Below are 25,703 nucleotides of genomic sequence, written 5' to 3'. Positions count from 1 at the left end.
CCGCATTGTACGAACATTCCATGTACCTAAATAAATGGTCGCTCTAGTTGTCAGAAGGGGCATCGGCCTCGTAACTTCCGAAGGAATTCGGCTCTCATCATGAGGCGTCATAGTTCTTCTAAATGAAGACCTTCTGATTCCCAGGGCAGAGTTTAAAAGGTTTGAATAATTTTTTCTGGTTAGCGTTTTTTAGCGAGTTAGTTTTCTACGGGATGGGGACGCTAACCCCATGCCCAACCCTCCTCCTTTATCCGGGCTTGGGACCGGCAGTAGCCCCCGGAGAGACTCCAGGCGGAGTTTGATGCTTCTTAACATAAATATTTTTCTCAATGAAATTTGGTTTGAATTAAGATCAATTGCAGCTTTACGGAATATCAGTGTATGATAGTTAAATGGATTTTTCACTCAGAATTTTAGTGTTATATGTATATATATTGGAGTGTGGTGTTTAGCGAAACATGTATCTTTTATTCACAATGCTAAATACGACTGACTCAGTCGATCGAGGGGTCTCATGACAGTGCTTGTCATCACATAGTGGATCACGAAATGCGTAAACATTCTGTGTAAAAATTTATGAGCAACTTTCATGATTATTGTCATCTTCTGCCGCTGTTATTCAAGGACACCTACTTCATTTTTACTTGAGTACGTTAGACGATCCTCTATAAGTTCATTTTACTGTCCCAGAATACCCAAATAACATAGTTCTGTTCGATGAAGATGCTGACCAAATACTGTCTTGTTATCTTGAACCACTGTAAAAAGCTTATTTGGGATGTTGCTGCTCTCCTTCTAAATACAAACTTGTTTGAGGAGTGGTCTGCGTGTACTTCGAGATAACGGTCAAAGTTGTTATTGTGTTGACCACATCTCTTATCTTGGACTTTTTATTAACCTGGATGAGTTAGTGTCTATCGAGATTGCAACAAGAATTTGGGAAACTCTCTCGACTCCGATGCATTGCTCGCGTATAGTGAAGCAATGCAGAGATGCAATTTATGGTCCTAGATAACATGGCGAATCGGTTGATGTGACTGAAGCGGGTGGGAAGTATGTTGCGTATTCCAAACTACCACCCACTACGGTGCCTAACGTCTAGAGTAGGGATCTGTTAGAAAAAAATTAAGTAGAGAATCCAAGATTCGCATTAGTCTATGTAATCATAGACTGAGTATTAGTAGGTAAAGACTACCTGTAATTGATAATACGTTAGTTAATACTTCCATTAATTTCATAACAGCTTGGGCCAATAAATATTTGTGCTAGACTGAGTTAATTTTGACCATTACTCAAGAAAAAAACATCCCAATTATTCTTGCTCGTTTTCAGTAGTTTTATGATATTGACCCACTGTTTAACCTGCTATTTATCTAACCGACCAAATTATCGATTCTTACTTAGTATTAATCACCGTGTAAATATTCAATAGGTCTGTGAATCATGAATGCAGAAAATGCTTTTGCAATACTCGTATTTTTCGGGAGCATATTGATGGTGCTTCAAAATTATTACTCCTAGGCACTTTCCAACAAAGAGAACCAGATTCTAAATATGATAAGTTCAAAAGTAATATATAAGGATCAAAGGTGTGTGTAGTGTAATCAAAACTCCCTTCTGAGTTTTGACGTTAAACAATATTTATTGGAAAAATCATTTGTATTCAATTTAGATTTTAAAAAAACATTTGTGCGGAAAGTTTATTTTCAAAATGGTTGATCTGCTATTATTATTGCCTGATCAGAAAATATATCTACCTCCTTCCTTCGTTCAGAATTGAAGTATGAAATCGTTCTAGGGATCCTATCCATTGATTATAGCCAAAATACAAACACACATTTTCAAAGGAGTGTAACAGTGGTTCTCAAGGTAATAACATTCAAGTTCTCTGAACATAATGATTTTCACACCTCATACAAATTGACAAGCGTAATCCCGTGAAGTAGTAAATACTGTGGTGCTACATTTTATCATTGCCAAATAAATGGTAAATCGAGAATTGGAAATATCGAGGTTGTATGTTCATGTTACAGGATTTTCAAGTAAGACTAGGGTACATGCTGCATTTATAACTAATTGCCATGATTCTGTGTTAACATTTGAATTGTCATTATGATGATACCCTTTAATTCTATTCGGGTCACCAGAAATTATCACTCACTTTCACGCTCAGGGGTGCCTAAAGCTGAGGAGATAAACTTATTTGTTATTTGTTTGGTTTTCGGTACATGCATTAACTATCTGTATGTAGATTTTTCTATGTACAGATAATTTCTACATTTTGTAAATAGCTGTTAATGCTATTCTCAATAATGATTGTCATAGAACCTGGCATAGTTGTTTTGGCCCCCCAAATGCCCCAGGAGTGAAGAGTCAGTTCTCCCGCAGAAACGCCTTCATATGATCGCGCGTATACAACCGCTGTCAGGGAAGTTCTACTCACTGCTTTCTCGCTACATTACAGTTGTTTAGAAGATTGAGAGGACGAGAAGCAAATCTCCAGCGCTTTAACCGGGTTGGTGGATCCGGTGAACTCACCTAGGGGAGTTGGAAAATTCTGATTCTAAATCAGTGGTGAGGGAACAAATGGAGTATGAACCTAGTGTTGATGACCGGCTACCATGGGACTGCATCTCCTCACGTTGCTCCACTTCCTTGTGGACTAGACCTTCGTAGAGTGACCACCTACTTTAGTTTGGATAACCGTGCAGTATGCCAGCCTTCATACAAATCGAGTGGTTTATTTGGTGCCACCTTTACCAATGTTTAAGTGCTTAAATAAATAAATGAAATAGGCTTTCTCTTTACCAATATGGTAAGGTTATAGGTTGGTTGTTATTTCAAGTCAATGTCGTTTTTACGGAAAAGCTATGAAAGTTTTTTTGTTCCTTTCGAATGATATAGAAATCTTTCCACTTTTTCATCAACGATCACTGCATTATACATAGAAAATATTTCCAATTTGACTTTCACTCTGACTTATCGTGATGTTGGTTGAACTAATGTCAAAGTAACTAACTTGAGGATTTCTCGGAAACGTTTTGTCAATCTATTACATCGATGACTGACCTGTTATTTATTTTTAAGTTTTGTGCATTTATCTAAACTAGTTCTTGTGATCGAAGATCACAACTGTAAAACTGTTGTTGGTGCTTATTTTCTGCTGACCAAATAAATAAATTTGGTTAAGTAAGTTATCGTGTATAATATCTTTGTGTTGTTCTATCTCAACCCTGATGCATAAAATACGTACTTACTATTTGCTCGTCAAACCAACATAGTGGTCACTCACTAGCGTTCTCTACAATAATAGGTTTGTCATTTGCTTGTTTTATGCTAATTAACATAATTCTGCATTTTAATTTGCAAATACGAATTTATAATTATGGAATACTTATAACTAACCAATCAAATTTTCTTTAATGTTTATTTGTGCCGTAACAATTTCGTTATAGTTTTATTAACATTTTCTTGTCTCAGTTTCACAGATTCATATCTGTATATCACTTGTGTCATGATGAAAATAACACAAGCATCACTAATTGTTATATACTTAATTCATTTACTCTTTACTGAAAGCCTACTGCGAACTGAACAACCAGAAGGTTATCGCATAGAACGGGTTGGATTACATGGAAGAAGAGTCAACTTTACATGGTACAGGAATGTAACAATCCAGAGCTGGGTTCAGGCAGCTGACAAGTGCTCTTTCTTAAATAGCCTGCTTCCTAAAGTTACTGACATGCGTTATTTCTACAAAACATTACAGTCGGATGATGTTATTTCACCAATAAGTAAAACGTCTGAGAATAAAACTCACAGCGGTGTCGTCTTTTACCTTGGAGATGTTCTAGAAGCTACAATGGACTATCCTAATATCGAAAGTGGCGAAAGAATGTGTCTGACAATTGAAAAAGTTCCGGGATCTCAGGTAAATCATAATCTTTTCTCTTAACTAATACTAAGAATATTCTCATGCGTAGTGAATTCAGCATTTTTTCATTACCTCAAGACTTATCATGTTATTCTTATTATAATCCGTTTTCACTCCTTCATAATTGATTTTAACAACGGAACTCCCAATGTATGTTTCCCATCTCCAGCCATTGGTAAACCAGTGCAGCTTAGCACAATTGTTACTGAATTTACGAACTGATACTACATTTCTATTTAGCCTCCTAACCTTTTTACAACTTGCTCTTACACCATCTATCATCGCACATCGAGGTAAGCAATGGTTAGACGTACTTAGTACAGATTTCAACCACTTTATCCGATGGAAATTCCCTACATCACCAGTCGATTCGCCATGCCTACCTAGTAATCCATTGCTAAGCTCAGCACTGGGGCATTCAGTGGTTCCAACATGCACATGTGGCTGTATACTAGGGACTTACGAATATCCATTTTTCGTAATGACTATGAATTAGAAAAAGCAGAGTGCTGCGCAGTATAGCTGTTCTCTGGATGCGAGACGGAAATCTTGTTCACACTAAAGGAGATGTAGGTTGGTAATGGCGGACCGGGTGTGCTAAGTTCGCGTCGAGATTTCGTCAAACAATCAGCTTCCAAAATTAAGCAGAATACACATTTTACTTCACTCCCTATAATTAATTCAAAGGTTGATGCAGGTTCTGTGTCAACATTTTGTATTTTGATGGAGAAAACGCATCCCAAATCTTTTCGGATTGTTTTAAACAGTCAAACTGGACTATCATCGATGTATTCCAAAAGAACAAGAAAATATCCTGGTAGAAGGTCGATTCCTGATAAATCAGACGATAAGAGCAGTATCTCTAAAGGTATGTCAACAACAAAGTTAGATAAAAATGAATGAAGCAGAAAACCCTAATAAACATCACTTGAAGTCATCAATCCCGATGACGGTTCAATATAAGCTCTGAATTGACCAATTGTGTTTGAGTAAAGAGTCTATACAAAGGTAATGTAATTGTTTCTATGCATTTCATCAACAGACATCGCCATGAAACGCTTTCTTATGGCCAAGAACAACGATAAGCTAGCAAAATACGAATATCTGATCTACATACCTACGTGCTGGTCTGAAACCAGTCTGGCTTTCTGGAGCTAACTCATCGCAATCCCTAATTAAGCGTCGGATAATTAGTAAGATTGGTCTTTTAGTCATATTATCACTCAAACTGATTCCTCTGTGGTTGTCACAAGAGGATTTCCGTCATTTCTTATAAACTGAAACAATCAGCGATTTAACCTAGTCACTAAATTGCATTTAATTTCGAAACTGTAGCTAATATCTCAGTCAATCTAACCACTAAAACTGGATCACCACAGGGTGATCATACTGATTATGAAAGAATTTCCCGGAATGCTTTTACTGTCATTTGACTTGACATTTGTTTGCACGAAGCTTCCGAAACGTATCGATCTCGTTCTCAGAAACACATACTTTCCTAGGACAGTTTTGTTCTATAATGTCGAGAAATTTATTGGTACATCTCTTCAATCAAGATTATTATCACAAACGAAATTTATGAAGAATGTGTGGTGAATTTTTTGTGGAATATAAGCAGCTACCTGGTCTGTATAACAGCAACCATATTTGTTACATATATTTCAATTGCATAATGATTATGATTTGAAGAGTTTGAGTAACTTTTTAACCCTTTCTTTTTTCAGTTACATCTAGCCGAATCATCTGCAGTGAAAAGTTGCTTAACTCATGCTAACCTACTTGTATGTAAATCCGAAGTGGACAGTAGTAGCGTGACAAATTACGATGATGATTCGTACCCACATATGTGTAATTTTGCGGACGATAAATGGTTTGGTCCATTGCCAAAATGGATTCTTGATTTAAAGCAAAAAGCTGAATTCAGACAAGATCATATATGCCTAACAAAACTTTTATTCTGTATTACAGCAGGTAAGTAAGCCTAATACCAACATATAGTTATTGAATGTTAGATCTTTGCTATGAACTCTAATACGTAAATTTTTTACAACAGTAGTTCAATCATCATGGTTCGTGTTTTACATTTAAATTTCTTATTCATGTAGTATGTTCTGGGCTAATCGTCGTCCTTTTCCTTACAAGTACAATAATTTTGGCTGTTCGGTACAAATGCCTAGTTCTAAAAATGAAAAGAAAACAGACTGGAACGGATGGAACCAACGTCTGGGCACAAAATTCAGAAATATCACAATGTCTTTTAGGTGAAACAGATGGAAGATTAGATATTCTAGCTGATTCAGCGTTTCGTCGTGATCCTAGTGGTTTCACAAAAGGAAGTTATAAAGAAGCACTAGTCAATAGCGGATATCAAAGAATTTCAAATGGACGAATTAAAGGCCTCCATACGTCGGGTAAACCTCGATCTGGAAGAATAACATGTTAGTGTACTAAACAGATATCAAGTGCTTTTAAACCTGAATGGATGAAACACTGTATAGTTGTTTATACCAAATTAAATTTTGATAAAATATTTATTCTTTTATAAGCGCTTGTACATATGGTTGTCCTGGCTATAATAAATCACCGAATAGGCCAAATGTGAGCCAAAAGTATTTAAAATTTCATACACCGTGTGTTGTAAGGTGCAAATTAATTGGGACGCACTCATTAGTCAAAAACAATTTGGCGCAAGGTGAAATAAATTTGACGGTTTTACAAAATTCTTGGTGATAATTGTAAGGTGATGATGAAACTAAAACATATTTCTGATTCGCAGACTGTGCTTTCTGAGCTGCATCGTTTAACTATTAACGCAGTACCTACATAACAGTAAAGGTTGATTCAACGAAGTATCACTACCAAAAAGATAAGCTTGTATTTCGCACCACAAATTCCCTTCAGAAATTAACTACCGATTTTCATAACTTACGCTTGTTACCCCTCGTGTAGGAACATAATACGCCCATCAGTATTCTCCATCGAACTCTGTTTTGGGCTATTCATCCTTTTGGTGCCTGCTTCCAATTCCCGACGTAGTGCTCTTCGGCCTTTTTCTCTTCCGTTTCTCTTGTATCGTGATGCAGTTTATGTATGTCCTACCCACCTCCAGCGTCTTTGCCTAATTTTCTATTCAGTTGGAAGTTTTGTTCTCTCCCACATGTTGTTGCTGACTTATCATAAACAGTTTCATAATTAGTACAAAGCTAGTGTGCAAACAGGAGAGTTATTAGTATATCACGCATTTAGTAGATGGAGAGTTTCGCCGACACGACACTCAACTTGTGAGCTTTCATCATTACTTTCATGTCTTGGGTTTTCAGGCCAGTAGGCGAAGGACTACGTAATTCTTAATAAGACACAGATAAAAAACAATGTCATAAAAAATTCCTACTCTTCTTCAATAGAATAATAACTTATGTCTGATTAATTTTCCTTGTTTTTAATTGACTCAAAGTGGTAAATTCTGTTTGGATAATTGTCCCAAGTAGAATATATATAGATCATATTAATTGAGAACTGTTAACAATAAGGGAAAGTACACATTTAACGGGGTGCGGTTTAGGTAACCAAGTTTCAGAAAGGAATATTCATAAAATGCTATTTCTTCTCTATAACAGTTTTCGTTAATTCGCGTATTGCCATTGTAGCGTAACTGGATTTCGGTAAATTGAACGTTAAGACGATAGCCTGCTGTTTTCCATCTAAAATAAATAGGATTTCATGAATACAGTGAGAACATCACTTCTTATACGTAGATATAAAATTAACATAAAATGTCTACAGAAACGTTATTAATAATAACCTGCACACACCTTTAAGAGACATTTTTACAAGAATTGCCATCGTCCTTAGATGTTGCTTCGAGAATGGATCAACTTATGTTAAGCGCGAGTAAGTTATGAATAAGTAGACGGCCTAACTCCAGGTTTTTAGATATTCGTTGCTAACTAGGATATGAAACAGATTTCTGGAATTTGCAGCCCAACGGTAAATCATGCGCATTTTCACGGGTTTCCTAAATGGATAATGGTAAATCTAAAGAATAATGTGGAGCATTATCAAGCTGAGACACATTGTTTATTTTGTGATACTGCACATTTGATGACAAGAAACCTCTCTTTTAAATTTATTTGGATAATCTTACTAAAAACTAGTTGCTTAACAAGCACATTAATAGCGAATAGTAAACATAAGGGATATTTCATTGTAAGATCTATCTCACGCTGAATAGTTTAATTCTTTAATAGCGTAATAACTAGCTATTAAGAGAAATAATACACAAATTCTCAACTACCTGAAATGTAGCATTATACAGTCTGCGAATGAATCTTGAGATGAGCGATATCTATTGAATGAGGGCTAATGGTGCCACCACTTTGGTGTCTAAAACCCAATGGGAGAAGTAAGATTCGAAACCATGAAAGTTGTGTAAGCGTAAATCAGTTACAGATGTAATACTGTGTTTTAAACATCCAGTTAAGAGTGGAAATAAACTGGATAAGTACGACACAACCCGCATATCAATTATTTGTAATTTTCGTTTTTGTTCATCTACGAAATACTTCGTTAGTAAACACCTTTAAATCAGAAGTTGGGGCCGCACAAAATGCACTGTTGATACAGTTACGCACAATATGACTGAAGATTAACAGTGAAATAAATATGTCGGCATAGACATACTATCTTTTACATTTTTAAGCGTACATTTCATTATTTATTTATTTATTTGAACACACAAATATTGGTACGAGAGGGCGCCAAATATATATATACGCCACACAAAACAATGAGAATGGGACGAAAGAAAAAAGAAGGTAAGGAGCGTAAAATAAAAAAAGAACAATAACGGACAGATTAGTATAAGGTAGTGTGATAATAATAATAATGAGCGAAACGGTAAGATACAACCAAAAGAAATCTTCCCGTTAAGGGAGATACAACCACTTTTTATGAAGAAAGTAAAAGAAGGTTACAGCAGGATCGCCACTGGTTTCTATCCTGAGCCATATCTGTTAATGTCTCTAGCCACTGTGTTGCATCATCTCTAGGACCCCAACCAGGGGGGCGTGAAGGGCCGACAGAAGCAAGACATTTGCAGCTTTCTTTCACACCACGACACCATGTCATACACTGACTACCTCTCCGCTTTTTCCAACCAGTCCCAGCCTCGGCAAATAATGCACGACGTGGAATTCTCTGGGACGACACTCGGAGAACATGTCCAAGCCACCGAAGTCGATGTTTCAAGATGGTGACACCAACCGCAGGATTAGAATCCTTCCAGTCTTGTAGAAGTACTTTGCACTTCGAAGGTGCAAAGCACATACCGTACCTACGGTCATCGATTGCCAACTGATTAAGTGCGGATTGCATAGCTTGGGCATTATCGCACAGTAAAACAATATCATCCGTATATTCAAGGCCGACAAGTCTTTCTCCAGACAACAGATCCAAACCACCATTACTTACATTCATCAGAGCTGTTTCCAGAATGTCATCGATGGCAAAGTTGAAGAGGAATGGTGAGATTGGGCAAACCTGTCCAACCTCACTGCTTGAATGGAACAATGGAGAGAGGTGGTTGTATGCCCTCACTCTGCCTGAGGTGTTTGTATATAGGGCTTTTAGGATGTTAATAAACTTCTCAGGCACACTCTTCTTCAATAGACAATCCTAGAGAACAGTCCTATCCAACGAATCGAAGGCAGCCCTGATGTCAAGAAACACTACGATTGTTGGCCTTTGATAAGTATGGCGGTGTTCTAACATTTGGTGGAGCGTGAAGATATGATCAATACATCCTCGATCGGAATGAAAATCAGCGTGCTCCTCTCGAGTCAATCTTTCTCGGGTTTTGAACAACCTGCGAAGTATGGCGGAAGCCAATAGTTTGGACGCAATCGGAAGTAGACTTATCCGCCGATAGTTGTTACAGGAACGACGTGAACCCTTTTTAAAGTAAGTGTGTAGGTAAGTAAAGTAAGTAAGTTTTGAACAACCTACGAAGTATGACGGAAGTCAAAGGCATTTCATATAACATGAGATATTGATAAAATGCATACGAATGAAAGTATTGAAAGAAATTTGGTTTAATTACCTTTATCTAAGCAGATATCATTATTTTGTGTCTCATTTTGTGAAGCAGGAGTTAAAATACTACTTGTAATTGTACCATTTAGTAACTGAAGATCAGACTTCACTAGAGGTATATCAGGGTTTGAATATTCATGAAATTCGTATTTAACGTTTTCCGGGACAACAATTAATTTCCGATAAGAACCAGGGAGTGCAAAATCTCTACAACAACAATGAAATTTCGCTAAAATACAGATTCTACATGTACATTGAGATGGAAGTAAAAAAAATTGACAGATGGAGCGGTCATTGCCAATAAATCGCAAATCATTATGGGGATCGAACTTTGGGTCCAACAAACCTGTCTTAGATTTGCTTTGACTGAATAATTATGAATGGTATAAAAAATTTAAAGCTTATTGCTATGCTGGAAAAAGAGGAAAACGAAGACATCACAGTTGCTAACATCCCCCCCCATTGTTTGCACTCCGACGAAATTAGAGACGATGGCATTAGTATTCATCCATCTCATAAATGATAGGTGAGTAAAATAGTTGCTGCAACTGAGTGGGTAGAAAACTTTTGATTCACATATATACGATATTCATTTGGTTTAATAAATAGTTGAGTGTGTTTAATCTTCATTATGTGTTATCACTTCAATGGTCTAGTTCGGAGATTTAATCTGTGGAACTTAAGATTACAAATACAATGACTTAAAAAGGGTTATACGAAATTAGAAAGGAGTATGTTATTGTGAGGACATCTCACTGATAATAATTATTTAATATCTAGTGTAAAAAGTATACAAAAATCAGGATTACACGAAAAAAATATTAGAGAATTAGACTTACTTAACTGAATGACTGAAATCTTTGACTGTCAAACAATCTTCTTTTAGTAATTCGGTATACCAATCAGCGCCTAAATCAATTATTGTGAATAAGCAAATAGTAATTGTATAATGATCGTGTAGAATTTGTACTTATATGAGAAAGCAATAAAGGTTTTAGTTGAATTACTTTATGTAATTCAAGAGTTGAAAGGAGTACCAAGGCAAAATTAAGCTTTTCTAAGTCTAAAAAATGTTTGGATCGAGAGGAGGGTATTGAATTTGCTATCACGTGTTCAGAGGAAGTTGTCGATTGAGTAGGTAAGTATAAAATAAGTTATTTTTTATATCGGTTACTAGCCTGACGGATACATCACTTTAAAATGAGCTACTGAGACAAGAAACTTATCAGATAACTCTTTCTCACTTGGTTCATTAATCGACATTGAAATAAAGAAATAAATTGACCACCAAAGATAAATCAGAAATACGGAAACTTACAGAACTTTATTTGGTGAAATGTTTTTATCATTATGACTGTCTGTCATACATTGATCATATTCCATCACGTTTCACTCAAAGGTCTTGTATTGAACTACATTTAAGGTAACGTAGTATCACCTATTTTTAACATGACGAAAACCCTTACGAATAAAAATTATACTTGTTTACCAAGTTAGTGCCTGTCTGAATTCAGTAGCTTAAAGAATAACGGGTTAGTATTCTAAAAGTCCTTCACTGGGCTTGAGTCTTAGCATTAACAGGTGCATCCAGATGACTAGTCCTAGATGGGGCAGGACGTACGTCCTGGATTCCACTGCTAACTACAAAGCGAGTATAATAATGTCAGGTTACATGCTGAAATCTCCCTATCATTTCCACAAGTTTGTATGTGCTCTTGTCCTTAAGTACCGCTAACTCAACGGATGAAGGACAACAAACAACGGACCCCACAAGAACAAAAAGCTTTAGAGCAACTCAGAACTAGAAAAGATATTGTCATAGTTCCAGCGGACAAAGAACGCACCATAGTGATTATGGACAAAAAAGAACACATCAAGAAAGCTGAGGAACTACTTGAGGAATCTTGACAACAGCCATCTCTATTATTCTCCAACAAAGGACAAGAACTATGTGTTTAAGCATATACACATCAAGGAGACTCAAATTTTGTAAGTAGTTCATTTTTAATGTCACATGTACTCGAATCATGTATTGGGCTTGATATAAAGGAATATTAGATCTAATATTCAAGCAAATATGTAAATGCAGAGTTGTACAATATAAAAAACAGATAAAAACTTCATTTACTATTATTTTTAGGATATTGTACAGCGTAACCAGGAACAGGAAGTACAACTGAATTTAAAGGGATTTTTTCATTTTCTCCAACTACTAGTGGATGTATGAATGATAATTTAGATGATGGGAGAGAATTCGCCGATGATATTGAGGAGTTGTCTGTTTCTAACACAGATTCGTCGAAGTTAATATCTAAAATGAAAATGTACCAAATATTGATTTATTTAGTATTTAAAAGAAATTTATTGAGGCATACAAATTTATTATTGCAACTAATTTACTAACTACTGGATTCGGTAGTTGATTATGAGCTACACTCTTTATGTATGAAGTCATCATAAGGATGACAGACATTTATTATTGCAATGTACATATCTTTGGTTGAAATCAATATAATCTATTATTTATCGCTGTTGACGGCGTCGAATAATCGCCTATAATAGATTGGTTGAATTTAAGAAATGAACGACTGAGTAGATAGTAATAAGGTTTTAGTAAAAGTTTAACTGTAGGAAAAGTGGGTAATATACATAGTAGATAAGTTCCAAACTAAATAATTATCATGCGCAAGTTGGTTTTCAAAATTGATTTCTTAACTGATATCTATGCATGATGAACACTGACCTTAAATAAATAGCTTCTAAAAATAAATATGTTATATGTTGACAAACAACATACCATCTTCATAATTATCTGTAGTTATTACATTCTGATCATTATAATAAAGATCACCAGGCTTAGCGAAAAAGTCACCAGGATTCTGACGAGTCATACGTAGACTTGCCACATGGTTCCATAAGAAAGATTGATAACTATGTACATAGAGTTGGCGAAGGTTTCGAGGAAGCTAAAAGTGGTTATTTTTCCGAGGAAGAATAAATATATGAAAGATGTATAGTAATTTATGATTAAAATTCATGAAGAATAGAAATTAAATTCATTATTTAGTCTTTTAATCCACAGATGTACACGAACCCATGTCTCCGAAAGTATTCCATATGACTTAGCCAACAAAGTATGTTTATTTCAATATTCTTTGGATAACTCTGCCAAGCTAATTATAGAACAGAACGTAAATGATGTGATTACTGTATGCTAAAAGTTATTTACAGTTGGCTTTAAAATGAAAGATACAGTTTAACAACAATAATAATTGGATTTTAATAAATTAAGTTAGGTTGTCGATCTCATCCATACATTTTATGTAAGACCTTAAATCAAAACAGAATAAGATATAGTATAGGCATTAATAATTAGATATCACATTTAATAATAATAATATAACTCATTTGTCAGATACAGATTTATGGACGAAGCTTTTGACTATACTACACAAAGGCTATGGTGATTACTATTGACGAAAATGTGCTCGCTCTGCACGCAATCAGTATTCACAATTATTTGGTTACACACAAATTTACTTTATACCGCGTCCTCTTTGTATTCCTCACTTTACGTGCATGTTTATTTTTTAACTAACTCAACAACTCGCCTCCATTGAAAGCTATATCCTGTCAAAATGGTCTCAAGTCGTTGAATGATCGAATTAATGAATGGTGCCACCAAATATGACAGATTTTGTAGTGCTAGCCGGAGATTTAATTACACGCTTCAGGAGTCTAGGCACAGAGGGGAGTCGCTTGGGCGACCAGTGAGGACCCGATGGTCGCATTTCAGATGATAATGACTATTTCTTACAACTTTGTGAAGATCACAACTTACTTTAAACCAATACCGACTTCCGGTACCGTCATCTCCAATTTGCTTAATGGAGTCCTCCTTCTGAAGACTAGGTGTAGCGAAGCCGCAAGCTATATGGTCAGCTATTTTAGAGGATCATGAAAACACAACCAACACTTGCCTACACTTATCGGGGGATTGGTAGATATCATTGAACCTAAATGAGTTTGATACTTGGTTGCAACGGAAGGGCTAAATGTTCGTTTTTTGTCCTTACACTCGCAAAAAACACCCCTTCCTAGTGAACGAAGTTAATAGAATGTCCCTAGTAGAGGCTTTAAATATAAGGGTGCATGAGAGTGTTCTGGAGGGAGAATGGATTCTCTTCACTTTCAACTATACCAGGGCATTTAAGGAATCAAGACTTCCAATCAAACTGTTGCGTAAAGCAGTATATAATGAATTTCGAAATGTATTCTTGTCTGTACTTCTTCCTACTTATAAAATTACACACTGGTTTTTGTATCTTTATACAGTAATATTATTTGTACCACACCATTCAGTGCGATCAATATTTCCCATGATATTACGTTGTGTTTCAACAAAAGAAATATCAAGATGGCAAAAGTTCTAGGTCACGGTCTAGTATAACTGGTGTTTACAATACTGTGAACAATGTGTACTATTATTATCGCCACTCCAACAATTACATTTTTAGCACCTTTTATATGCGTATATGCAAATAGAAAGAAAAACTTATTTGTTTCGCAAATTTAATACAAACTTTTTTGACTAATAGATTAAAACGTCATTAAAGTGTTGTGCGGTATGGACACTAATTAAGAAACAATTCATTTATTAGTATAAAAATCAAAATAGAGTAAAAAGATTAACTGATTACTACTAATTGATAGAATAGAATCAACTTTTCCTGAAACTTATTACATGATTGACTAAATGTAACTTATTTGCTAAGTAGAGGTGTACGAACTCTGAGTTGAGCAATATCCTGGTTGTGGCACTAATCGGTTACAACAGAAGAATTAGGTGGAGATAATCCTTGTTTACCCAAACAAATCACAACTTTAAGTAGAGTTACTATATTGAATGAGTATGCTATAGGAAGTAGTGCAGATAAATGGAAAACTTTAATTTAGATTGTCAGTTAACCTAAATCTTGCTACAAAATGTTAGTTGCTTGTGGTATTGACGGATAGAAAAGTCTTCCTGTATTATGCTAAATAATGAACCATTAGAATTTCCTTTCAGTGATTTGGTTTTCGTTATTTTGGAAACAAACAAGTTATAACGTTTTTAATGTAGAATCAAAGACCTACAGCAATTAAAACCTAATACATTTTAATTCTGTGGTTTTGTGTTTTTCAATCTTTCAGTCCAAACTGGATTAAAATAATTGCACATAAATGTGGCCTCATCAGAACAATTTTATGGATCCCTCATAAAATAATTTGATCCGTTTTTATAGGACGATAGAAAAGTGTGAAAGCTGTATTTTAAGGTCTTTCAGCATGAGACTACTTAGATGAGTGCTATATTGCACTACAAATTTATATGGAGGCTATACGTCGAACTAACTTCTTAATATTATGAGATAAACACATTCGGTGTTAATCTGTAGTTAGAAAATCTAGACTAGAAATAAATTTTAGTGGTAAAAGGGGTGACAGTGTTTAAAGAATTAGAATCTCAATCTAATACTGAAAGCCACATATCCTGGGACATAAATAACTGTTTATAAGATTAGTAGGTAATTGATTTTATAATTTAGCATAGATAAACAAAAGATCATAGTTTGATTAAAAAGTATCATTTAACTGTGTTCTACATAGACATACCATTTGGATGGCATCCAAAGTTTTGCCATACTTCGCAATACCTAACAGTAAAGTTTTTTCTATACCCAATGGACAATCGTCAGCACAACCCTTTGCATCACCGGATTGTAAGAATTTTTCTTTAACTTTTCTAAGAAAAGGTAAATCTAACATAATATTATGTAAAGTATAGCATACACTACCTGCATAAGTTGGTTTCAAGATAAGGTCAATAGCGTCTGCCCATTTCGAACGAATAAGATATCTAATAAATAAGGATTGTAACAATAATAATAATAGGAATAATTATTTATAAGCATATCATGTAAAATAATGAAGATGAATGCATAATTAAAGAAGAGAAAAAGTGTCCTGCGAGAGAGTGCAAACTATGATAAAGGGGAAGGGATAAAATTGGGACTAAGAATGAAAGAGTACTAATGTGGCCCAAGTTTGAATGAACTTTTTTGTACATATAAGTTAGGCTTCTTGAAATCGATTCCAATTGCTTCAGCTATACGGAGTAATTACTATTTTGAGCCGTTTAATAAATTACCAGGAACTTGATGTATAACTGAGAAAGCATTTTCAATCCTGATGTTACGCATACAATCAATTAGGCGAGAAATGATACTATCAATAAATTTTGTAACGCCTTTTCCTAATCATGACTGTACGTGTTTACGATCGCTTAGGGACCGATGCTATTAGCCTCACAGGGACAGTTAAATTGATAGGCGGGTATCGTATCCTTAATTTGCTGGGTTAGTATTGGCTTCGTTGGGAAAGTTACGTGTAATTCGGAGGTACTAACATATCGAATAACCAGATGCATTTAAACAACTTATAGAACCTTACTCGCTATATTACCTATGTAAGTGTAGAGTTTTCTTCTCAACTTTGGAAGTTCATGTCTTTCTTTTGGGTTCTGTAATGTATTTCCTTATGAAACTACTAAAGTATCCATTTTTTAGTAGCGACAACATTAGTTTGTCTAATTCCTCGTTTATATTATCCTCAGAGTAGTTTTTGAATTTTGCGACTTCGAGATTTAAATAGATTGATTTTATGATGCAAGGATGTGAATCTGTGGAAGTGAATATGTTGTTCCAAGATCTTTTTCTAAAAACATTTCTTTGCACCGAACTGTTAGTCATCTCTATTCAATTCAGTTACCTCTGTTACCAAGTATTCTACAGACGCTAATCCACTTAACTGATCCCGAAATCAGAACACAGCTAGGACAGGAACGTAATAATATTCTAAAGCAAACCAAACTGAATGGAGATAAATTACAGTAAGAAAAATATTGGTATATTTGTTACTGATACATAAGAATATTCTAGTCTTTTCCATTTATCTAGTGGTGCTGATCGACTAAAAATGGTCCAGCCAGCGTGCTCCAACATAATACTGAGTGGAACATGCTCTGAACCAATTTGTATCCTTTTAATACGAACCATTCAACCTTTGAGAGAGAAGGATGTCAAAAAATTCTACCTAATTATGGCACTTCACATGTGGAACTAATCTAAGGGTGTGCATTATTAAATGTTTCTAACAGTTTTCGTGAGTTGACCGTCTTATCACATATAATTAGCTTGTCATCTACGGCAGTAGCATTCTACTTCATTATGATTATCATGTAGTGGTCCATTTTTCAGTCCGATTAGAAAAATATAGGCGAATATTGGACCTAGGGGAGATCTCGTTGCTACTCCATCTATCTGTTTAGGGTCCGTTATTAAACAAAATGGATATTCGTTGTGCATTATAGCAGAAGTTTCTTCACATTATATTTGTATCGGCATCATTTTGAATTACTGGTAGATTAAATTATAATTGCTACTTAATCTCTTGATATCTACCATTCATATGCGTCGAAGAACAGTTAAACATTCTTTTTATATTTATGCCCGAAATTCACTAACATTACATAAAATAATAATTGCTTAACAGTGCAATTAATCGAATCTATTAAACATAAGAGATTGCGAAATGTTTCGCTAATTACCGCCATTAAACTTGGTGGCTATCTTATAGCCCTAAAAATGACAAAAGTTTGCGGTTATAATGGAACAAAAACTGACTACTGTCCAAAATCTTAAAATCACTGAGGATTTTTTATTTCACATCTTAGTTTACAAAAAAAGACAAATTATTGCGTGGCTAACGGCTAAGTCATTTTGGTTGCTATTCAGACGAGGACTGTCAGGGAAGTTAACAAGTCAATAAAGTTCACGTTACCAGTTACTGTTGAATAATCTTGTACCATTTCCCATCAACTACTAATGTTGGTGTTCAAATTGTGGACTTCTGATGTTATATATATATATATATATATATATATATATATATATATATATATATATATATATATATATATATATTTGAACGGCTGATTAATAACATTAGGTCTCAGAGAAATTTGGATAGAATTAAGTTAACAAATAGATATTTATGAGACAGAATGATTAGATATATCATACTTTCCAATTTCGAAACTTTTGGATTTGGAAGAATGTCCAAATCTTTGAAGACCGTAATAGTTCACAAAACCAGTGTTTTTCCAAGTCCCGACTGAAGTTTCAACGACGGATCTTGGTGCACACACCGATCTATAGACGAAAAAGCAATATTGCTGTGAAGTTGATAAACTAACCTTAGCACAACTACAAACTGATTTCCATCTAAATCTCCGAGAAACAGAGGAGAAGAAACGTATGAAAAATTGCCTAAACGTAAGCCATGAAGCCGTGCATTCAGCAATGATAGTGTTTTCGAATTTATACTATATGAAAATTGGTTATTTGAATAAATTTTACCCTTTCGCTGTAACAAATTGTGTGGTAATTGCTCGACGATCTTTCGTACCAGCAAATGAAAATATACTGGGTCCAACACTTTAAAATCAAAAGGGAGTAATAAGATAAAACATACTGTAGGAAACGACTGAGAACTTGGATAGCACTAAGTGTGTCTTTACCCTCCTTGTAAAGTACAAAATGGCAGTATGGTGCACTTTTAGACATACCATTGGCTTTTCTTTTAGAATGTCGTGAACCTTTGGCTGAAAACGATATCAATAATAATTGTGATTTTAGAAACTAACCTTCAGGATGGTCTTTTCGATGTACAACAATTATATTTTCATTGCCGTCTTTTGATGTCGTGCTTTCAAGTGATGGGAATAATGCACGTATTGCTTGGTGGATCTGTGTTCTGTCTGCTTTATAATCTGGGGCCTGATTTTTTAATGGTCTCAAATAACTGAGGTACTTTAATTTTTAATACTTCACTATCACCACGGCTCAAATTTTGAAGTCCAGACAAATGAACTTCAAGTTTCTTTTCCATATTAAAATCATAAGCCTAGTATATAAATAAGTGTTTCTAAAAGTTACTTCAGGAGTAGGATCCGGAATTGGTGCTAAATCAGTAAGCTTTGCATAATTTTGACCTCTAAATTCACGGACAATGAAGTCTTCCCATCTGTATGAATATATGTAGTGTTTAAAATCAAACATACCTATTTTTCAACGTTGCGTCAAAACCTTGAACTAAAGGTTGTACGAACGTAGTGATTCCAACTTCTCTGGGTTGAAGGATATCCACTTCATTGTCAGCATTATCAGTTTCCAGAGAACATAATTTAGGGCGCTTGGAGTCCATGAGTAGATCAAATCTAAAATAACAGCTTTAGTAATTAATGTTTTACAAAATAAGATTACAATAGTTGAGGAAAATATTTAAAATCTGTTTGAGTTTTATGAACATGTTGTTGATGAAGAGTTTGAAACTAAACACCAACATTGATTATCTAGTGGAGCGATTCGCTGACATTTTATTAAAACACGACTATATGTAAAACGTTTGATACATCTTAAGTTTTATAGAAAGACACACTATGAATAACTTGGAATATTCAGATTACATTGTTCTCCTGAATGAAATTAGTAAATCAGTCACACGCAGCGAAAAACCTGCCACATATGTGCATCGACTAAATTAGCCACCCCATATTAGCACTGTTAGGTGAGTTTATCAAGACAAGTCTTGGCACAGTAGTAGTACCAGCGACAGTATTGGAAAAAAGCTAGACATAAACGATGTTATTTGAAAACAATCAATTCGTGGAACGATAAGCTGACGAGTCATTTAAAACTCAGAATCTGAGGGAACAAAAAGAGTGAATATATCTGGGCCACTGTGACAGATTCTGAGTCATGTCTTCCAAAGTTTCTAAGAAATGGTTACGATAATAACGCATACGTCAACCGCGTAGCCTGGAATTACCAGCATTGCTACATACAACAGCTAATGACTTCATAGGCTAGCTATATATCTTTGTTTGGCCATCTCCAGTCTTGTCCCAACCTAGACCAACAGGCTTAGCACATCAAGGTAGGAAGTGGTTGATCAGACGCAATACATGTCTCAACAACCTCTGCATATAAGATTAAGTACTTTATCCATCAATTTCTCATTTTTACCCCAATACATTGCGGCTAATCTCGACACTGTTCACTCCATAGTCCCAATGTACCCCAACGATGCTTTGAAGGCACTAGTGATCTAATGCTAGTAATCCACGAATATCTTTTATTCTTAAAGGTCACGTCTCAAAGCCACAAGGTGGAATCGAGCAAACTGCTGAGCAGTAAACTCGTCTTTTAGTTGGTAGACGAACATCTCTACATCACAAGTGACAGAGGTTGGCAAAAATCGATTAAAGTTTCGTCAAACATCAATCTACTATGGATGATAAGACTTGCAATACAAATCAATTGATTAATGTACTCAAATACTCTGATCCCTATCATAAGTCTAAGCACTGTCGCAGGCAACTTCTTAAGCAACATTTTTTATTTAGCAAGAGAGAAACAAACCTCAAGCCTGTTTGTGTTGTTCCCCTAGGTGATAAGAAGACCAGTTTATATAAGGGTCTCCAACTAATAGAACTATGTCATCTGCATATATTTCCTGATAGATCGATCCCTGAAAAGCATTATCGGATGTGAATGCTGATCAAACAGTTTTCGAATACGAAACTAAATTTGTCTGTAGCGATGTGGTACGAGATCAGTCTCGTTAAAGGCACGGATACGTTATCGTTAAAGACAACGAGGATCTCACAACTATATAGGCTTTTATTTATCTCATTTTATTTAGTTATTTTATTCCAAATCCGTCTACATGAATTTTTATCTAGCAGTAACTAGCAGCTTGGAACATGAAAGTAACGTATTTATGATATACAGTTGTAAAAATAAAACGTTTGGTTTGCTAGTAGTTTTTGAATAAACAAGTCATTAATAAGCAGACAAGAATTCATGATGAGACTATAATATATGGGCGAACTTTGTGCGACGCTAAACTGACCTTGAGTGTCCACCTAATATTTGGGACCGAATGAGTGTTATAAACCTGTGTGAGGAATTAGATGGTTAAGGCTAGGAATTAGATTTAGGGTTTACATCATGAACTGACATAAGCTAAATGCTAAAACTCTATTTAGTTAAATGGATGAGTGAATTTTGTGCCAAAATCCAAGACCTGTTTTCTTATACCTGATTGGTTAGTACACAATTTATAGTCTCGCCAAATTCATAGTTAGGTACGTTGAACAAATTACTTAATTCACAACCACAACACTACTGCGAAGCCAAACAGTGCATAAAAGCGAACCAAATCATGCCTTATTGCAAACAAATCCGTAGACGCTGAAGATTTGATCACAAGCCCTCTGATTCTTATTTAAATTCACTGGCATAATCGTAGATTAAGTTACTTTATACCTTGATTACATTTCCAACTGTTTATGATCTAGAATGAAGCCAACGCACTGTCCGATATATAGCACTACACAACGAAAATGCTTATGCAACAAATGAATAACTGACTCTAGTACTTAATGACTTGACAGTGAGAAAACTCTACAGTCCACATAATAGTGTTGTGGTTGTAGCGATCGAAACTATTACGTGAAGTGAAATGCATTTCTCACAATATTGTTTCCTCACACGATGTCTATGCAGAGTAACGACATCTGTACTGCGTCAAGAGTATTCATCCACATATTAAAAGGATTTTCAGTAAATTGTATGTGAATAGTAAATAAATGTACCAACTACTTTGAAGAACAAGTTCGTTGTTAACTTCTGAAATGAACCAGTTAAACACTTAGTAAGCGGTTAGTTATTTATGATGTGTCATGAAGTGACCTCACGAATTGAGGTAAGGTTCTCAATGTACTAGGAGAACAGCTGTAAGTCGAGGTAACAAGACATTTTTGTAGCTGAACTCTTGAAGTTACCAGACATAGTAGAGGTTAAATATATGACAACGCAATTTATATGACGTGTGCATTTTTTGAAAATTTTACTAGGCTTATAGTGCTTTGTGTTAGCAAACGAAATTTACAGCTGGGAATACTGATTAAACTAACTTGGTACATATTAACATGCTGCATACAAACAATAGCTACATACAAACAAACGCCAGTGCAACAAAAACCAAGAATCATGCAGGCTGAATTCGCTAGTGTTCTAACCATTTTAATCAAGTAGTCCTTTCACAAAAATTTTTGAGTGGAATTGTATTTATACAGTTTTTCCAGACAACTATCCTAAGGCCTCTTTGTTTATTTACTCAATGCAAATTAACATGATTGAATGCTGACAGTTCATTTCTCTTTGAAGACCTATGTAAACACTTACAAACAGATAAATTTGTCTTCAGTCGGTCCGTTTACTGCTATTAGAGGGGCTATCACTTGTGTTAGTTATAATTGCCCAAGGACAGTAAAAGCTTCAAAATCTAGTGAAATGTAGTACTAGATTAATATAATATAATTTACAATTCTTTACGCATTCTTAAGTGCTAGACATATTATTTCCGAATACCAGAAGCACGCCGGAACGTACCGACTTACAAAAATAAACCGCGCAACCAAATCCTAAGTTCAGTTTCAGTTTGGAAACGACAGGAGGCTTGATGGGCTGTGTTAGTCCTGACAATGATAATCTCTCAGTTGATCCGACTTTCTTTTGAAAGAGTCGACGAGTGGAGCCTCGAATCACGTGCTGAGGTGATGAATCCCGCTCATTGATGATTCGAAGGGAAAGTCGATGGTCAACTGACAAGTAATTTGTCCTGGGTTTGTGAACATTTTGGAGTGTCCTCGTAAATTCTCTGTTTTGGAAAACAGGAAAAATGAGGGAATATCACGCACAAATTTATCACTAAGCAATTTGAAAACTGTAATCAAGTCGCCTCTAGTTCTTCGATATGACAAAGGGAATAGGTTTAACTTGACTATTCGAGCATCATACAGAAGCCTCGCTATTCCGAGAATCAGCTTAGTTGCTGCACCCTGAACCTTTTCCAGAAGCTCACTGTCTTTTTCTAAGCAGGGGCTGGTCGCTTGTATTCAGTACTCAAGTTTAGGACGTACGAACACTGTGTACAAAGTCAAACACGTTTTAGCGTCGACATGACTAAAAGCCCTACTTATTGACCATAACGTTCTAAAACCTCTGGCGGCTATTGCACGGCAGTGTGCAGTAGTCTTTAAGTCTTGACTAACGATAACTCCTAAGTCATTATATGTCTGGACAACAGGTAGCTCAGTGTTATTCATCGTGTATGTATCTGTACCTTGACGACCGATATGCATCATAACACACTTGGAAGTATTTATCGGTAAATGTCAGGTTTTAGATCACTCAGATAATTTCTTCATTTCATTTTGGAGTTCTAAGCTATCACCCTTACATCGTATCGTCCTCCATTTCTTGACATCGTCAGCATATTGCAGGACCGATGATGATAGGAGACGAGGAAGGTCATTCACATATAAGAGGAATAACACTGGTCCCAAGACTGTACCCTGAGGCACCCCACCAAGCACAGTTTCCCAGCTAGATAACTTTGAGTGCACCCGTACTCTTTGTTGGCACCCAACTAGGAAGTCTTTTATCCACATTAATAGATTGCCTCCAATTCCGACATTTATTAGCTTATATAACAGCCGGTTGTGCGGAACTTCGTCGAAAGCTTTGCTGAAATCGATGAAGGCTACGTCTACAGGTAACTTTTGGTCCTTAAGAACGCATCAGCTTTCACGAGCCACTAATTAGTTAGTGAGATAAGAATAACCTATTCTAAAACCATGCTGCTTCTCTGAAAGGATCCGGTCTTAAACATCTCCTTCCGAATAATCTTTTCTAAGATTTTAACAACTACACTAGTTAGGCTAACAGGTCGGTAATTCTCAGGCTTATTTTTCAAACCTGTTTTGAAGGCAGGACTTACTATGGCGTTTTTCCAGTCTTTTGGTAAACAACCCTGGATTACGGATAGATTGAAGCATATACTTAAAGGGTTCGTAAAGAAGTTAGATAATTCCTTTAGTATCGTGAGATGCAATTCATTGGTGTCCATCGATTTACCTAAGTCAAGCTTATTTAGCAGACCAAAGACACGCAGTCCAGTGTATGTGGGGGGATTTTTATGCACTGACGGGAAGAGTGCTTCTATGGTATATACATTGCTTAAGTAGTTCGAGAACACTTGAGCCTTACCAAAGTCGTCCTCCATTAATGATGCGGCATTACTGTCTCCCCATAGTGCAGGAATATTTCCCCTTCTTTTTATCCTTTGGTTTATATAGGAATACAAGCGTTTAGGACATTCTATGGATTTCTTAACAATTTTTTCTTCGTACAGCTTTCTAGACTTACGGAGGGTCGAGGCACAGGTATTCCGAACTCTTCGATACTGAGATTTTGTCTCATCAGTCCTCAGTAACCTAAACCTGTTCCACATTTTTCTTCTCTTACGGAGAAGGATGGAGACATCCCTACTGAACCATGGTGGAGAGTTTCTCGGTCCTCTCGGTATAGCCCAAGGGATGTGGGGTGCGGCGACTAACGCGTGCTCGTGATTGACAGTTATATGGAAGTCAAAAGCCAAAAGTGCGTGATCAATTTTACCTAGAGGTGGCATGTAATCAAGGTTTGCGACGTCATCCTCATAGTGAGACAATATAGGATCTAGTAAGGATGATTCAAAGTCCGGGTCGAACCCAGTAGCTTCTTTCACATGTGAAAGAAGCGACTAGGTACGACAAGTTAATGGCAAGTTAATGTAGGTCCTCCGTCTCTTTACGAAGTTGAAAAAGCCATAGGAAATCTGAAACGAGGGAGAGCGGCAGGCCCTGACAGGTTTACTCCTGAGATTTTTAAGGATGGTGGTCCAGTATTAGCAGTGAGATTAACTGAGGTCTTAGGCAGAATTTGGGAACCGGACGCAATCCCACCCGACTGGTCTCAATCACTGATTGTGCCAGTCTATAAGAAAGGAAAATAGTCCCCTTGTGACAATCACAGAGGAATCAGTTTGAATAATATAGTGTCTAAAATATTAGCTTCAATAATACTCCGACGCCTAACTAAAGCTCGTGAAGAGCAGACTAGAGAAAATCAGGATGGTTTTCGACCTGGACGTGGTTATATAGATCAGATATTCACACTACGTCAGGTTCTAGAACACAGACACACATTGAGACACCCCACAATGGTAGTATTTCTTGACCTCAAGGCAGCATTTGACTCTGTTGATCGTGAGGTTCTATGGCTGTGTTTGTCACTGAAAGGAGTACCAAAGAAGTACATTAACCTTATAAAGGCTCTCTACTCGAACACAACTGGTAGAGTGAGAGCTTATGGAGAACTGTCATCACAATGGATTACCTCAAGTGGTGTTCGTCAGGGCTGTCCACTCTCTCCATTCTTGTCCAACTTTGTCGTCGACGTACTTTTGGAGATAACACTTTCCTCGTCTAGATTTCCAGGGGTTGAACTTCTACCGGGAGGTTCACTTTTTGAATTAGAATATGGTGATGACGTAGTTTTATTTGGTGAAGACGCTGACAAAATGCAGAGTCTTATGACCACTCTAAGCAACAATGCAAGCATGTTCGAAATATTGCTCGTATATCCTGGGACCATCAAGTAACTAATCTAGTTGTTAGGGAACGGGT

The 25,703-nt window shown here is 36.0% G+C and overlaps 2 protein-coding genes across 3 annotated transcripts; one reads left to right on the top strand and one right to left on the bottom strand.

Moving 5' to 3' along the window:
• Window positions 1-931: 931 nt before the first annotated feature.
• MS3_00006435 (uncharacterized protein) lies at window positions 932-6,377 on the top strand (the record flags this gene model as incomplete). Its single annotated transcript, XM_012941361.3, has 3 exons — window positions 932-3,931; window positions 5,659-5,905; window positions 6,040-6,377. Exons 1-3 carry the CDS (start codon window positions 3,515-3,517, stop codon window positions 6,375-6,377), a joined length of 1,002 nt encoding a protein of 333 aa, XP_012796815.2. The 5' UTR covers window positions 932-3,514.
• On the bottom strand, window positions 5,937-22,759 carry PUS7_1 (multisubstrate pseudouridine synthase 7). Of its 2 annotated transcripts, XM_051214581.1 has the most exons (17): window positions 22,518-22,759; window positions 22,378-22,477; window positions 19,188-19,343; window positions 19,063-19,150; window positions 18,938-19,030; window positions 18,771-18,903; window positions 18,599-18,728; window positions 18,484-18,561; window positions 18,321-18,449; window positions 18,148-18,276; window positions 15,862-15,923; window positions 15,680-15,825; window positions 12,822-12,990; window positions 12,153-12,335; window positions 10,864-10,933; window positions 10,032-10,231; window positions 5,937-7,635 (listed from the first exon to the last, which is right to left on the bottom strand). In XM_051214581.1, exons 3-17 carry the CDS (start codon window positions 19,328-19,330, stop codon window positions 7,532-7,534), a joined length of 1,857 nt encoding a protein of 618 aa, XP_051067767.1. In that variant the 5' UTR covers window positions 19,331-19,343; window positions 22,378-22,477; window positions 22,518-22,759; the 3' UTR covers window positions 5,937-7,531. The 2 variants fall into 2 exon arrangements, with proteins under 2 accessions (XP_051067767.1, XP_051067766.1); XM_051214580.1 differs by having other exon boundaries at window positions 5,937-15,825.
• Between the last annotated feature and the right edge of the window lie 2,944 nt (window positions 22,760-25,703).

Source organism: Schistosoma haematobium, chromosome 2 (assembly GCF_000699445.3).
Source record: "Schistosoma haematobium chromosome 2, whole genome shotgun sequence".
NCBI classification, from domain to species: domain Eukaryota; kingdom Metazoa; phylum Platyhelminthes; class Trematoda; order Strigeidida; family Schistosomatidae; genus Schistosoma; species Schistosoma haematobium.
This window is presented reverse-complemented; position numbering and strand designations above follow the sequence as displayed.

Bases quoted from the DNA above. Each gene is read 5' to 3' on its own strand.
- PUS7_1 (XM_051214581.1), bottom strand. From the start codon at position 19,330: ATGGACTCCAAGCGCCCTAAATTATGTTCTCTGGAAACTGATAATGCT. The intron at 18,904-18,937 runs GTACCTCAGTTA...TTAAAAAATCAG, and splicing joins GTGAAGTATTAAAAATTAAA to GCCCCAGATTATAAAGCAGA. The intron at 18,562-18,598 runs GTATGTTTTATC...TTGATTTTAAAG, and splicing joins GTTCTCAGTCGTTTCCTACA to TGTTGGACCCAGTATATTTT.